Here is a 17292-nt window from a genome sequence, read left to right as displayed (position 1 = left end):
GTGGACTTGCTGCCTGAAGTCTTAGTTCTAGAACGTTCTAACAGGGCAATCTTGCAAGCCTGTAATTTACCTACTTGATTTACCATATGCACTCTAGTGATTCTAATAATTTATATTTACTTCTTCCATCTAGATCAGTGTTCCATCGAGTCATAGAATCATAGAGTTGGAAGGGACCTTCATGGTCATTTAGTCCAACCCACTGCACAATGCAGAAAATTCAAATGTATCTCCCCCTAAATCCATAGGATCTGCACTGCTGTCAAATGACCATCTAGCCTCTGTTTAAAAACCTTCAAGGAAGGAGAGCCCACCATCTCCTGAGGAAGCCTGTTCCACTGAGGAGGATCTGAGTTACTACCGACTCATCATACAGAGGATGGTGTGGAATTGTTTTCTGTGGTCCCAGAAGATAGGACCAGAACCAAGGGTTGATATGACATTAAATCAAAAGAGTTTCCAGCTCAACATTAGGTAGAACTTCCTGACTGTTAGAGCAGTCCCTAGTGGAACAGGCTGCCTCAGAAGGTGGTGGGCTCTCTTTCCTGGGAGGTTTTTAAACAGTGGCTAGATGGCCATCTGACATCAATAAAGATCCTGTGAATTTAGGGAGAAGTATTTGTGAGTTTCCTTGCATTGTGCAGGGGGTTGGACTAGATGACCCTGGAGGTCCCTTCCATCTCTATGATTCTATGATAGGATGGGGGTGAGTGAATGTCACAGGAGGGAGAAGTAGTGGAGTACCAAGGGTGCAGGGGTAGTTGAGAGGAAGAGGTGGTTGAGGGGGTTGGAAGACACCAAGGGTGGGGGGCCCATGCCCAGAGCCTCTTTCTGAAGCCTGCTGTCTTTTCCCCAACAAAAGGCCTTATTCCTAGTATCACATAATATGCTATTATTAACATAGTTACAGGAGATATCAAACAGAAAACAATACAGTTTGCAGTTTAGTCTAACTGGTGCCCATGTACAGATGGTGTCACAGATTATTTTATGGGAACCTGCTGGGAGCTACAAAATGACCATCTGGATTACTGTACTCTTTGCCTCTGTTTTGCCTTAGTCAGGTTCAATGTACCAGATGGAGGTGACAAATGCTTGCTCAGATCTACCTGGTGTTTCATGGCTTCAAGTGGTCAACGGCCTGACATAATTTCCTGCAATCAGCAGCATTTGGTCAATCGCCTTATTAGCTAAACTAATACAAAAGCATCTTTTGAAACAACAGTTTATGCTAAACTGGATGGAACAGTCTGCAAGATCAAATTAAATTCTATGCAATAAAAATTAGAAGCAAAAGGCTTTTACAAATGAAATTATTAGATTCATACCTTCATTCCTCATGTTCATTCCATACTATCAACTATATTCATCATTTACTCATTATGCAGTCTCTACTTATGTCCTTATTTTATTATACAAGAACAAGTGCTTCATCTTTCACATAAACCCAATGATAATCAATTAACAGACACATTCCACTTCAATAAAGTCAGGTGAGGATGAAGTAATCAACAACATTGGCCAGACTGGAGCTCATCTTCAGCTTGGCCAAGGCAACTGATTAAAAAAAAAAATTCTAAAACATATTGGGAAACTCCCAGGCAACTGTACAGTCCATTTTATTTTCTAAATATTTTGAAGGAAAGAAAAGGAAAGATCCCCTGTGCAAGCACCAGTCATTTCCGACTCTGGGGTGACGTTGCTTTCACGTTTTCATGGCAGACTTTTTACAGGGTGGTTTGCCATTGCCTTCCCCAGTCATCTACACTTTCCCCCCAGCAAGCTGGGTACTCATTATACCGACCTCAGAAGGATGGAAGGCTGAGTCAACCTCAAGTTGGCTACATGAAAACCCAACTTCCGCTGGGAATCGAACTTAGGACTGCATTACTGCAGCTTTAACACTCTGCGCCAAGGGGAGAGAGGTAAAACCTAGAATTAGAGTGTGCAGTTGTTAAAAACCCTTTGGAGAATTTGGAAGTTATTAAAAGAAAAGCTAGGCCTAGAATGTAGCATCAGGTTGAAATGTAACAATGCATTGTCTGCTGGTGAGCATCCATAGCAAGACACACTATCATTAATGCAGACTGCTACCTACATTATACCCTAGTTTAGAACATATAGGAAAGGCTTGGTTGATAAACAAATTCAGCTACTAGTGTCGTGTTCTATCCCAAGACAAAAGAATGTGGAAGAGAATAAGGTAGAGGAAGAACTCATTTCAGCCATAACTGAAACCTCTGGCCATAGAACATGTGAACACCTTCACCAAATCATCCCAGTGTCATTAAAGTATTTAAAAATTAAAAGATCTGAAAATGTGCCTATAGGAGCTAATCAGGGCCTAATTAGAGCTAATTAGGCATTTGTTGAGGGCGCTGGGAGAGGGGCACCAAATTGGGCTCTCCCCCTCCCCTGGTACCCAAGATAATACCTAATTTTTCCTTCCCCCACCCCGCCTCCATCCTGCAGCGCAGCGCTCCGTCCCTGCACGCACTCAGAGGAGCACTGCTAGGCTCAGTTCTCCCTGCTGCAACATGGCTTGGGCATCTGAGCATTCTCTCTGAAGAGAGCACTGGAGGAAGCTTCACTCCCCATCCCTTCTGGTTCCAGAAAGGAGAGAGAAGCAAAGCCTCCTCCAGTGCTTTCTTCAGGGAGAACACTCAGATGCCCCAGACCGGGCTGTGTTGAAGCAGAGAGAGCTGAACCTAGTGGTGGTCCTCTGAGTGTACTTGGGGGGGAGGCGCACTGCACCTCATTGCAGTGCTGTGAAGGAGGGGAAGGGAGGGGTGGCAGGAGTGGCGGACAGCCCAGCAGCAAGTCTGCCTGGGGCGCCATATGCCCTCAGACCGGCCCAGAAGCTAATAAAAATGTACTTTTACTGAAACACTGTCCTGTATTTCAAACAATGCTCTATACACTTAACTTTATTTATATATAAAAATACATGAACACTTTGAGAGTGATATATCTGACTTGCTTTTCTGAAAATTATATTGAATGGCCCCTTCGAATTTAGTGACAGTAAATAAAACCAAGGTTAATTCCAAAGTGGAATTAAATACAGCACATTAGCTCAAGGGAATTACTGTCAGCTCTAAGAAAACCGCTTTGCTTAATGTAACTTGGCAACAAAACCCCAAATATTTTGAAGACTATTTACAAAATGTATACCCCGCAGTTCTGCCCAAACAGGGCTTCCAGTGTTTCTATCACAGATTTATTACATATATCACTTGTAGCTTAAAAATTCAATTTAAATTTACACATATCATAGTATTAAAATTCTTATAATTATTTAAGCCATTTACTGATAGCATTCAGAGATGCTTTTCAAGAGCTTGCTGAATGGAATGAGAATTTTTCATCCAAGCTACCTACTACTTTATCCTGTTAGAAATAGAAATCATATCCTGAATAATGAATATTAGAAGTATCTTATGTCAGACATTCAGTTTTTTAAAAACGCTTGCATAGTTCTGCACATATTTTGATTTTTCAAGTGACAGTGTATGGGATTAATTATTCAAGTCTGTACTGAGTAAATGGATTTAGCAAGATTTACAGTATTTAATAGACTCTTGCCTGGGGTGTGTTATTTCCTTTCTTATTTGAATTTCCATATTATTAAAATGACTATTATCTTGGTAATAAGCCCAGCTGAATCTGTTCCAAACTTATTTTAAACTAACAGTTCCCAGCAACATACAACTGAAGAAAAATCTGTTGGATGTTGCATCCGGGTAAAATTCCCATTCTGACATCTTGTCTGAACGGAGGATGTCACTCTACTTCCCCATAAAATGTAGACAATAACTATGGACATGTGAAAGTAACAGTTGTGCGTTAAGATTTACAAAATACTTAAATTGATAATATGCAGCATTTCCAACAAACTGAGCAGCTGTACAACTGAGCCACATGCTCATTTATTGTCATGCTTTTTCAGCATAAAAATCTACTATTATTAAATATGTCATCATTTTTAAACTGGCATGCTTCCTAACCTGGAAACATATTATCAATTTAACCTAGCTGATTTTTACTTTTGTAAATCAATAATGCAGTTGCAATTGTTATCATAGTTCTTTTTCAGTACAGTGAACTGATGGATTTCTTCCCTTATGGTGGAAAAGACCATCCAGTCACAGCCAATTTATGGCAACCCTGTAGGGTTTTCAAGGCAAGAGACATTCATAAGTGGTTTGCCTTTGCATAGTGACCCTGGACTTCCTTGGTGGTATCCATCCAAATACTGATAAGGGCTGATCCTGCTTAGCTTTCGAGATTTGACAAGTTCAAGCTACCCTGGACTCTCCAGGATAGGGATGTTTCCTATAACTTTGTAATCTTTAAAAAAAAAAGAAAGATAAAGCTAGTCCCCTGTGCAAGCACCAGTCATTTTCAACTCTGGGGTGACGTTGCTTTCACAACGTTTTCACGGCAGACTTTTTACAGGGTGGTTTGCCATTGCCTTCCCCAGTCATCTACACTTTCCCCCAAGCAAGATGGGTACTCGTTTTACCGACCTCGGAAGGATGGAAGGCTGAGTCAACCTGCAGCCGGATACCTGAACCAGCTTCCGCTGGGATCGAACTCAGGTCATGAGCAGAGGACTCCGAATGCAGGACTGCAGCTTTACCACTCTGCGCCATGGGGCTCTTACTCTTGTAATCTTTACCAGTAGCCTATATCCATCCATTCCTGCCCAGTATCAACCCGTTGCATACACACACTGTCTAGACTTGATAGGGTTGCCAACTCCAGATTGAAAAATACCTGGAGATTTTGGAGGTGGAGCCTAAAGAAGGTAGGATGGGGGGGGAGATTTCAGTGCCATGGAATCCACCTTCCCATGGTATTTCAGTTCTGCATTCTGACACATTTTTATTAATGGACTAACAAAAGTTATCCATGTGAGGGACTTCATAAATTTAATGTGCCATCTTTATTATTATTACTCGAGATTTTTCTCCCTACTATACTTAACTGCTGGGTTTATACCTTAATTGTGTGACCAACTGTGTCCAGATATCAACTCTACATTTACTTTAATTCTGGTAAATGTTGGGTAGAAAACCAACAGGGATATCCAAGACCCACTGTAGCTCAATCAACAGCAGTTATGCACTTATAACTTTACTAGACTTAGAATAGTGTAATTTCATTCAGTATTCCATTGTACATTCTGTTGAACAAGCCAGACAGCCTGTTTGCCCTGAACTGAGATACCACTTGGCAAAAGAAAGAGAGAAACCAACAAAAGACAGTTTTGACTGAATTCTAATTACTTTCCCAGAAGTTTCAGGAATACTTTGATCAGCTGCTAAACCTAACCTTATCGGGCCAGCTGAGGATCAAAAGTTAGCTGGATAATCAAGCTGAAAGCAAATTATAGTCCTTAAGTGACCTGGAGAAAGAAACAAATATATCTATAAGAGATGAAGCTGAGTGGACACAAAACAGGAGGCTTGCTAAATTATCTTTTCCTACATTTCGCAGAAGCAGGAAATAGATGTGCCGATCACAGGCACAGAGGTGAGTGACAGAGAGAATATTATATGACATTTGAAAATTTGTTGGCAGAACATCACACAGTAGATAGCATTACCTCCATTCTATCTTTACAACACTCTGTCCTTAGTGTTCCCCACCCCACCCCCCCATCCTGCCCAGCACTTCTCTATGAATACAAGGAACAGAGAGTGGATATGGGAGTCAGCAGGGTCAAAGGCATAAGAGGAAAAGGGACCGTGTTTCCTTCTATGTTTGTCTCTTCATGACTTTGTATAGGATGTGGGGGCCATTTGAAAACTGGAAATCAAGTTTTGTAATTGTTTCTACTTCCCTTGAACACTCAGTGTGGGCTGTAAGCACAAAATAATCATACTTTAAGTCACATTGCAAAGTTACAGTGCATGGCAGAATGTGACAAAGAGAGAAAGACTTTCACACATGTTGAATAAAGAACTTTCAATGCACTTGGCAACTGCATATTAGTGTGTGAAATGGAAAAATCACTTTCAAATGGTCACTAAAATGCACTGAAAGTGGATTGAAAACACATTAGTTAGTGTGTGTGAAAGTTTAGAAAAGGAACAAGAGCTATTTAAATGGTGGGTAGGTATTCTACCCCCTACCAACATTAGGAAGATCTGCAAACATCGGTGTCTTTCTAAAATGACACATATATTGCTTTTGAAGGAATAGTCTCAGACCCCACAAAAGCCTTTAACAAACTCTTTTCACAATCTCATGGTAAATAATGATTGCTGAACTCATTATTTGCACATTACCCAAACATATGCTGAACTGTTTTCAGTGCCAAGTTTAAAGTGAAAGCCCATCCTGTGGCAGTATCTTTAGAAAAAGTCAGAAGACCAAAAGATAAAAAGTAAAAAACTACATGCAGGATCCAGTCAAATTTTTAAGGTGGTTTTGGATATTTCATTATAAATACCCACCCACAACCCCCCTCTCTCTCTGCAGGAATCTGTGATATAGTCATACACCATCTGGTCAATCGCTGAATTGTGTGTATGATTTTAATTGTTTTTAAACTGCTTATTTATGTTGTAATCTGTTCTGAGCCCTATGATTGTGGGGAAGAGAAGAATATAAATATAAAAATAAATAAAAATAAAATAAATAATAAAATATATGTAATTCGTGTCAGAAATCTATTAGATTCCTACAAAGTTCAGGGGTAAAAACAAATGCTCAGGATTATGAAGTTCCTCAGTGTCAAGAATACAACCGATTGCAGGTGGCTAATCAATCATGACCGATCATTCAAATCCAACTAGCTTGGTCATGGACACTGTTTTCCATTTTAATGACAATTTTTTGTACATGTGACTTAGCCATCCCACCTTAAACTAAAGAACTATCTAACCTTAAATGCCACTCCCAAACAGTTATTTTACAGTAAGATGATAGTCAGGTTCCCAAGATGTCGAATTTAGCAGATATTACCATACCTGGCTGTATTGCCAGCTCTCTCTCCTTATCTTGAACAAGCCGAATGATGTCCGACACCACAACACGATGGTCTGTGTCTTCTTTCCCTTCATTAGACTGGCTTTCATTTGCAAAGCAATTGCAACTCCCAGTTTCTTTGCACAAGATAAACCTCCAGTAATCAGACATGAAAATGTCTTATACAGACTTCTGCAATTTAACAAGAGGGGAAAAAATAGGTAAGGTTCTTCTGCAAGTGATATAGTGACTACTCATTTGGGGCATGCTAATATTCTTAGGTTTTTGTGTTTTACAACAATAGGAAATGGGACAGGTAAAGGACTGTACCAAGAACTGGAGGAATGTATGTTATACATCTCTAGCAGATTATAATGGGTAGAATCCAAAGAATAACGAACAAGAAAAACAGTTCCTACTTTCCTTCCATAAATACTTACACACTTCACATAGTGCTACTTTAAGTTGTTCTGGAGCAGGGGTGGCCAAACTGTGGCTCTTTCACACATATTGTGCGGCTCTCGAAGCTCCCACTGCCCTGCCAGCCAGCTTGTAGAAGGCATTTCTCTCTTTAAATCACTTATCCAAGCCAAGCCAGCCAGTGGTTTGGAGAATGCATTTAAAGTTAAAGTTGCTTTCTTTCCCCCTTCCCCTTTATTTTCCTTTCTTTTCCTTTCTGCTCTCAAACATCTGACGTTCATGCCTTTTGGCTCTCAAACACCTGACATTTATTCTATGTGGCTCTTATGTTAAGCAAGTTTGGCCACCCCTGTTCTGGAGTTTTATGCTTCTGCTAGAACAAGAGGTGCTGTTGCTAAGCCTTTTGCGTGAGCCAAAGCACATTTTTGATTTTATTAACACATTTCTAGTGCATTATGTGCAAAACAGTTCTGTCAGCTGAAGACACCTTCTGGATGTGGAAGGGCATGTTCTGATCTGTCCTATTTATATATTTGATACAAATATTTTTAGACAAATACTGCTGGTAATTTGGCACTTTGTGATGTACTGTACCATTCTTTGAATAAAAGAAAACAAACAGAATTTACAGCCTACTAGGAAGTATCAGACTACCAGGCCTAACCTTTCAAAATCATTTGAAGAGAAATCACTAGAATTCACAAGAAACATTCTTTATTTTTGTATTTTGATATGTGCGCATGTGCACACGTTCAACTGGAAGTCATGGCAGCCCCTGGTGACTGACTCCTACTGGCGGCCTGGAGAATATTCAGAGAAATGGCTGAATAAAGCCTGCCCCTGCCTCCCACCTCTGGTATTCCAAGGAAGTCTCCCATCCAAATACTTGCCAGAGTCGACCTTGCTTAGCTTCCGAGATCTGACAAGATCCGGCTTGCCTGGGCTATCCTCACACAAGAAACATTCTTGAAATTATTTTGATTTGTGGTTTACAGATCTTTCACCATCACATAGATGCTACCAAAGGTATAATTCTGAAAAATATCAACAAGCCTATAAAGAAACCAGACATCCTAGTAATTCAGCCATCTGTACCACTTAGGACAATTTTAGAGACCACAGTTTCAAGACTCTAAAGCAGTGATGCTCCCTCAGTGCCACTTGAGGCTCTTTTGAGCACCATTACCCTGCCTCATATTTCAGGAAACTGGGGAAGACCCTTCCCCAGAGGGACTGCGGTTGGCAGGCCTTGAAACTGCCACCCCTAGAGACTAGGTAAGCTTGAAGCCTTGTTGAGATTTAGGTTTTGTGCCTGAGGGAGAAGTGTGGCTCTTTTGATTGTGGACGTTGTCTCAGCAAGTCACAGAGTGAGTACCATTGTTCAAAGGCATATTACACACATGTTACAGAGATGAATTTTGACTATATTAACATTTTCCATCTGTTTTTAACCATGTAAAATCCCATATATTATGCAGGGCCTTTTCAGTGGTGACATTCTCATTAAGAAATCTCAGCAGGTCAGCACTATTTACTATTACAGCTTGGCTAATTTGCTGAACCAATAAAATACATTTTTTTTTTACTCCAGCAGATTTTGGAAGGGCAAATTTTAATTTTAAAGTTTACTCAGAATAGCTTCATCTGCTATAGCTGACTTATGGCAGTCCTGTGGGGTTTTCAAGGCAAGAGATGTTCAGAGATGGTTTGCAATTGCCTGCCTCTTGCCAGCAACCGTGACTTCCTTGATGGCCTCACATACTAACTAGGGCTAGCTTCTGAGATCTGGGCCAGCCTGATGCTTTTGTGGAACCATGTGACTTAGCCATCCCACTAAAATGTCATAAGTGATCAACACTTAGGACTGGATCCTAAGCCTTGCACTCATTTGTACTACTCTTTGTCTGCAGTGGTCCTCCCCTGTGTAGTGCTTACACTATATTTCTGGGTCCTTTTTGGCTTACTCTGTTGTATAAAGAGAAACCTCTCTGCCATGGAAAAGGGTACAGCATGAACAGAAGTAAGCTTATCATCCAAAGCATTCTCTCTCCTATGATGCTTCCTGACTGTATAAATATAAATACATTATAATTCATAAATATATTGTTTTATCCTATACCATTTGTTCCCATTTAAAATTGGGCATTAAAGCTGGAGAACTTTATGTGTTCATATGTGCAACAAATCCTTCATTATTTCAATTTCAAGGTTTGTTTTCTCTTTGTAGAAACCATTAGTTATCAGCTGTATGCTCTGGTTCTCATGGCTAATCATTCACTTGCTTTAAAAGAAAACTGCAAACACTTCCAGTGCAATCACACAAGCAAACAGTGAGTAGCGGCAATTACAGTGCAATTGAAAATTAAAGCTTCCAAGCAGATAAATAGCACGATTAATGTGGAAGTGATTACCACGAAACAACTTCCGTTATTCTTGCCTGTTGCTTTTGCTCTTTGTGATATTTATTTGCAAGAACAGATTGGACCTATTTCTGAAATGCAGAACACAGAATCTACAAGCTGAGTTCACAATTGAATTCTTAACTATAGTTACTCAGATGCAATTCTCACTGTGTTTTAATGGAGAACAATCCCAAATGCATCTTCATTGCAGCCTTGTGCTGAACCCTTACTGGGAATAAGTTCCATGAAGCACCATGTGATTAGCCTGCCAAGAAAACAGCACTTATCTCCAATGAACTTACTATTCTTTTGCCACAATATACATATTAAGATGATAACTTTGTTTAAGGCACCTGAAGAGTTATTCTAACATGTAGTTCAACACTGAAATAGGAATATTTTATTCCCCCCACAGAGTTTAGCCAAGAAATACTATGTGAATGTTCACTGGCACACACAATTCCTAAACAATAGAACAGCCATTTTCTTGAGGACAACAGAAAACTGAGAGGGGCTTATATATGAAACCACACATGTGAAGATGCCAGAAAATACTAATAATGACCAAAAGAGGCATTTCCACTCCAGCACCTGAAGAACTACATACCTGAGCAGAGAGCTCATAGAATTAATAGTGCCATCCTATGCAGTCACATCCACTGACGTCAGTGGATTTAGAAGGATTGCACTTTACGTTCACAATTTTTATTTCCTATTTCGACTACAAGCTTAGATAGTACATCTTCTGTCTAGATATACTGCAAAAGAACTCTCTTATATCTGAGCTCCTTACTCTGGGATTTAATAAACCTAAGAAGTATGGTAGTGTCACTGGTTTTCAAGGCAAGGTTCTAGTTATCCAGTTTTCAAACCCACTGAATCTGTAAAAATATGTGAAGAAAAAAAATAAATTGTAATTTTAAAAGGTTGTGAAATTCCAGTGACTTCCACTCATCCATGAAGTATGCTGTAAACTATCCACCTGTGTTTAACGTGAACAGTTCCATCCTGGGGTTTAAGTGACAACACAATTGCAGAATGGCTGCCTACCTGACACCAAAACTGTCTGTGCTGTATCTGTGGCAAAAAAGAAGGAATTTCAGCAGGTCCAAGTTTATCTCACTCCTGCAGCTTGTACTCTGACTTGACAAAAGACACCTGCTCACATTCCCTCTTGTGTGCAACACTTAAAGTTACAGTCAGTAGTGCAGGATGCAGTAGAAGGCATTTCTCTCTTTAAATCACTTCTCCAAGCCAAGCCAGCCAGACTGCAATGTTTACCTGCTTGAGAATTTCAACTCTTAACTATCCTGGTAAGGTGCAGAACAAAAATGTAAACAAAATGAAGTCTGGTGGTTTGTGATCAAGAGAAGGAAGAGAACAAAAATACCGACAACATAATTGTTTGCATCATTTTGTGAGGGTTTCTGACTCAGGGACACACACCGCAGCCACCATGCCTGAGTTGAGGGAGGGCCATACAAAATCCCAAACTAACGGTTAATACATTATGAAAGGGAAGGATTCTGAGAAGCATTTACAAAACTTTTAAGCAGCACACACTTCAGGTTACCGCTTAAGCTATGTCCGCTTCTGTCTCTTAAAACTCACAATACTTGTAGAACTTTGTGGCCTTTTTGCCAACCGTAACCATAACCACACAGGACTCGATACGATGGAGCAGTCTACTAATTAAATGGGCATAGGACTGTAGTTTTGGTTTACCTTAGAGCCCTTCATTTGGGTATAAAGTCCACGTAAGTTTTCTCTGGAGTAAGTCGTGGGCTCAGTGGGGCTTGCAAGCAAGCGCGTGTGGAATCTAGCCCCAGAGACAAAAGAGGGGGCGACTACCCGAGAGAGTCTATACATTTATTTTTAAAAGAGGCTAGCCGTGGCGCCCATAGACAAATGAACAGCAGAGACTTTGGAGGGTTTCACTGAGTTTGCGCCTCTCCGGCAGCCCTCGCCTGGCCACTGAATGGTCGAGGTCCGCGAGGCGGCAGAGCCCCTTGTGATTCTGCCAGCCCACGAGGACCAAGCGATACAAAGTTCCCCACCCCCAGAACAACCGCCCCCCGTCGCCTTCAGTGAGGACTAGGGAAGCTGGGAAGGGACGCCAGACCGAGCCCTTCTCCGTCTCAATCGCAGAGAAGAGGAGGGGCTGCCCGGCCAAGAAAAGGCACAAAGCACATGACTCACCCCAAGGTGGCCTCGCTGCTCCCGCAAGGTGTTCCCTCCGGCTGACCAAAATGTTCCCTCCCTGCACGCCGCTTGCAACGTCCCCTGGGGGCCTTGGCCGCCTCCCTGCGGTTACGAAGGAAGCTGCCTTCCTCGCTTCTCCGGGGGGCGGCTGCCCCATAAGTTTCCCAGAGAAGGCAGGAGAAAGGAGGACAGAGGGGCCGGCGCGTCTCACCTTCCCTCGGCCAGCTGCACTTGAGCACCGCCCATCCCAGTCCCCCGTTATTCTAGGCGGGAACGCGGCTCAGCAAAGGAGAATCCGAGCGAGCTTCCTTTGTTGTTCTGGGGAGTGGAGGATGCGCGACGTTGAGAAAAAAAAGGCAGACGCTGCCGGTCGCCCTGCTGGATCTAATCAGTCCATCTAGTCCAGTAGGAGACGTAGTCGCCCTAGAGGGCCTCTGGATGGAGGTGGCCTCCTACCACAGGTGTCCAGAGGCTTACTACCTGGAAGTTTCCTTTAGTTGTTATGGCTCATACGCTAGCTTTTGATGGACCTGCCCTTTGTTGCCAACCTCCAGGTTGGACCTAGAGAATTACAATCTCCAGACTCTGTTTTTGTTGGAGCAAATACCCTGCAGAGATCTTGCCCCTATCTCCAAGCCTTGCTCTGCCTAGTCTCCAGTCCTCTCCCCAAATATCCAAGTATTTCCCAACCTGGAGATGGCAACCCTAAATCCTATGCTCTGTGAATCTGTTATTTATTTATTTATTTTCGTATATTTATAGGTCGCCCTTTCCCATAGTGGGCTCAGGGCAGCTTCCAACACGTTAAAACAATCAAATCAATTTAAAACAATTAAAACAGTTTAAAATTAAAACAATTATGTCATAGCTCACAATTAGGTAGGGTGGCAAAGATAGTATTAACTGATCGATTCAGTTTGCTTGTCCCAACCTAGATGTTCAAATCCCGGCTATCTTGGTTTCAAAAAATCAGTACAGTGCAGGGGGGGGGGCGTTTAAATGATAGGACACCCATCTGCCTCAGCCATAAGCCTGATGCAACAGCTCCATCTTACAGACCCTCTGGAATGATAACAAATCCTGGTGGGCCCAAACCTCCACCAGGAACTGATTCCACCAGGTTGAAGCAAGACGGACATCCTTTGGGCCAGGGATGGTCAGAAAGTGTTGGCCAGCTGATCGTAGCGACCTTCAGGGCTCATATGGGGAGAGTCGGTCCCGCAGGTATGCTGGTCCCAGGCCGCGCAAGGCTTTGAATGTCAACATTAAAACCTTAAAGTGAATCCAGTGCTCAGTTGGTAGCTAGTGCAGACTGTGCAGCATCAGCCGACTGCTCGCCCGTACAGGCAATTCAGACAGTAATCGTGCTGCCACATTCTGCACCAGCTATAGCTTCCGGATCAGCCTCAAGGGTAAGCCTGCATAGAGGGAGTTACAGTAGTCTAGTCTGGAAGTGACTGTTGCGTGGATCACTGTAGCCAAGTCCCAAGGGACCAGATAGGGTGCTAGTTGTTTGGCCTGCCGGAGATGATAAAAAGCAGATCGTGCAACAGCTGTGACCTGGGCCTCTATAGAGAGGGTGGCATCCAGTATCACACCCAAGCTCCTCACCTTCTGGGTTGGCACAAGAGATGCACCATCCAGGGTGGGAAGCCGGATCCCTGATCTTGGTCTCCCCGCCCCCCCCCCCCGATCCAGGTACAGGGTCTCCATCTTAGTTGGTTTAAGTTTCAGCCAGCTCAATTGCAGCCAATTGGCCACTGCTTCCAGCGCCCTGGTTAGATGATCTGGGGCAGAGTCTGGGTGACCATCCATCAGCAGATAGAGCTGGGTGTCATCTGCATACTGGTGACATCCCAGCCCAAAACCTCTGGCAATCTGGCAAAGGGGCGCACATAGATGTTAAACATCATCGGCGAGTAGAGGGCGACGCGGAAGATGGCGGACGCTTGAAGCGGCAGCTCCCGGCTCACAGTCCCTTCCCGCTTCTCCCGCTCCCGTTCCCAACTATTTCTTTCACCTGGCATGGGCAAACGAACTGCAGGGAACACCAAGGCAGCCAAGAAAACTCCTGCGAAAGCCACACCGACGCAGCAGGTACTAAACTTTCTTCCAACGAGCCCCGGGCCCTTACCTCTCTCTGAAATGGCGTCCAGCCCTTCCCCCGGCCCTGCTCAGGAAGAGGGCTCTTTATTTAACAACTCAAACATTTCAAGCGGCGATTTCACGCTTGGAGGACTCAATAGGGGTCACAATGGGGGAGAAGATCAGCAAAGCTATTACCCCCTTGCAATTAGAACTAAAAAAAAATAATGAAACGAGCCCTTTGCAAATTTGATACGGCTTTCTTCAGAGATCTCTGGTATCTCTGTCCAAAATTCTACTTTTAAAATAAGTTTATTTGCCGACGATATAGTCTTATATATTACAAATCCACTACAGTCTATTAAAGCCGTTTCCTCTCTCCTGTCTGATTATAGTAAACTTCCAGGTCTTTCAGTTAACCACTCGAAATCAATTCTCTACCCGATTAAAATTTCCGATACTTCTAAAAAAGACATAGTTGCAAACTACCCCTTTCATTGGGTCTCTGATTCCTGGTCCTATTTGGGGCTGAAAATCCCCTTAAATATAGCTGGCCTATTAAAAACTAACTACACGGCCACGGCTTCTGAGATTACTACCACGCTCAAGCAATGGGATAAGTTGCAACTATCCTGGATGGAAAGAATCCATGTAATTAAATCCTTTATTTTTCCCAAGTTTTTATATCTTTTTCGGGCTCTTCCTATTGAGATCTCTCAGCCTACTTTAAAATCCTGGCAACAAATACTGACCTCCTTTATCTGGAAATATAAAAAGCCTAGAATCAAAGTTTCAACTTTATGTCGATCAAGACAAAAAGGTGGCCTAGCAGTTCCCGACATTGCAAAGTATTATAAAGCTACTATTTTATCCCAGATGACCAAAATATTGTACCAACATCCCCCGCCACCGTGGACGCCCATAGAGGAAGCTCACTTTACCCCACTGAAATACTACGAACTATTATGGCTCAAGAAAAATGAATGCCCACCGTGGCAATTCATGAACCCATTCCTCAGGGCGCTCTTGTCAGTATGGGATTCGGAGCGTCATTTTCTGGCTCCAGGACTCTCTACTGTCTCATCTTTTATAGGACAAAAATATTTCCTTCCTGCCCAACTACCCTTTTCTTTCAAGGTCTGGAGAGACTCCTCAAAAGTTTTTTTCTTTAATCTTCTTTCATCTTCTAAACAACTTCTACCTAAAAATGATCTAGACCAAGTTTTGACTAAGCCAGCACCTTGGTTTGAATACTTTCAAATCAGGCACTTTCTTCAGGACCCTAAAGTGATCTCTTCATTTTCTCGCCCTTCATCTGACTACGAACATCTGGTTCTTCATTTTCACGAAGAGAGAACGCCTAAAAGTCTCATTTCACGGCTGTATCGAATCTTATTGTCTAAACTCGAAGCAACCTTACCCTCTTACACCACCCAATGGCATAAAGACTGTGGCATCATCCTTTCTCCCGACCAATGGGACTCTATATGGGCTAGTGATGCCCTACAATCTACCATTATAAATATATCTCAACAAAACTTTAAATTGATAGCACGTTGGTACCTTACTCCTAACCAGTTCTCCCATATGACCCAGTTAGGCTCTTCAGACTGCTGGAGAAACTGTGGGCTCAAAGCCTCTTATTTTCACTGCTGGTGGGACTGCCCCAAAATCAGACCATTCTGGACCTCAATTTGTGCCCATCTCTCCTCCCTAACTGGGGTCTTGATCCCAGATGAACCAACAAGGATACTTCTCAATCATTGGTCCGATACCCGTCTTTCATCTTCTAAAAAATCCTTGATAGTTAAACTCCTGACAGCTGCTAAAACCACGATTGCGCAGTCCTGGAAAAACTCATTGAATTTGACACTTGACAACTGGCTACTTAAAGTCTGGGAACACATTGTAATGGATAAAATTCAGGCAGCCATAGACCACAAAGACCCATACCAAGCCTACGCTAAATATCTGGCAACTTGGCTTCCCATTCTAGAAAAGCTTGACACCGATCCATTTTATGCTAACTCTTATTCTAAAAATAAAATGTATAAGGATTTCCTTTTGCTATAAAATTCTCTTAACAAGTTAATTTCAAGTTATTTAAAGTGTATTATATCTTCCTTTTTCCTTTCCCTGATCTTATTTTATTTTCAAATACTGTGTTATTATAATTATAATTACTATTACCTTCAGTTTGTATTTTGTTTTTAAAGGTTATTTTTGCTCTGTATTCTGTCTATTAAGCTTACGATGTTATTTCTGTTAATCTTAACGGTAAACTTCTTGCGCTATGGATTGTAAGCTACTTTTATGCCTTAATAAAATGTTTAAAGTTAAAAAAACAAAACAAAAAAAAACATCATCGGCGAGAGAATAGCTCCCTGCGGCACACCACTCTAGTGAGTGATGCAGACAGGTCTTCTCGCCGATTGCTATCCTTTGTCCCCGACAACGGTGCCCTTTTAAGTCATCTCTGTTAAGGCCATTGCGACATCCATCAACATTCCACAATATGAAATCCTAAATGTTAGCCTATTAACTTTGATGGATTTTGAAGGATGCGTTTAGGAGGATTGCACCATTAACTACTTTAACTACAAATTAAAAGTCAGAAACAAAAGCCATGTCATGCTTTTTTGCACAACAAGCCAACGTGCAAGCGTTTGAGTTCTCCAGAACTCTTGATCAGACTGGGTATTTAAAAGAAGGTTCATGACATAACATCATTTTTTCTCCACCCCCACCCCCGAATCATTTTTCTTTTTTCTATTTAATATCCAGCCTGACACAGAGTTCCAATTGATTGGTCTTGTACAGAGCTTTTATTTTTGAAATAAGGAAAGAATTGCCGGTGTAGTTCTTTGAAGACACAGAGACTGTGTCTGAACAAACAGTATATGTTAATCCATGCAACTGAGAATGCTGCTCTGCACATACAGAAACTGTGCTGATGTTTGGCAGAATGGACTTGGGCAAAGCTCACAGGTGCTTTCCGACGCCCCTCTCTACCGTTTTGCTTGTACACAGATGCTAAATCAATGGTATCCACTGATCTGGATACCACAATACAAGATCTTTTTTCTGATTACAAATGTTCAGTTCAGAACATCTGTTTTTGGGGTTCCCCCACACACTCTGTATCACTTCATATCTATTGACTATTTTTTGTCATTATGCATGTGATGCAGTAAGTTCTAACAGA

At 42.0% G+C, this 17292-nt stretch overlaps 2 protein-coding genes across 2 annotated transcripts in view; both read right to left on the bottom strand.

The window, feature by feature from the left end:
• Window positions 1-11943, bottom strand: part of MCF2L (MCF.2 cell line derived transforming sequence like) — a 146013-nt gene extending 134070 nt beyond the window's left edge. The window contains exons 1-2 of the mRNA XM_060233734.1: window positions 11526-11943; window positions 6981-7170 (exon numbers count right to left, since the gene is read on the bottom strand). Of these exons, the coding sequence (XP_060089717.1) occupies window positions 6981-7149 (169 nt within the window). The 5' untranslated portion in view covers window positions 7150-7170; window positions 11526-11943. The remainder of the gene's footprint in view (window positions 1-6980; window positions 7171-11525) is intronic.
• ATP11A (ATPase phospholipid transporting 11A) overlaps window positions 1-17292 on the bottom strand; it is a 274169-nt gene that overhangs the window by 72431 nt on the left and 184446 nt on the right. The window lies entirely within an intron of this gene.

Source organism: Heteronotia binoei, chromosome 3 (assembly GCF_032191835.1).
Source record: "Heteronotia binoei isolate CCM8104 ecotype False Entrance Well chromosome 3, APGP_CSIRO_Hbin_v1, whole genome shotgun sequence".
Classification (NCBI taxonomy): domain Eukaryota; kingdom Metazoa; phylum Chordata; class Lepidosauria; order Squamata; family Gekkonidae; genus Heteronotia; species Heteronotia binoei.
The sequence above is the reverse complement of the archived record's forward strand: the minus strand, read 5'-3'. Positions and strand labels throughout refer to the sequence as shown.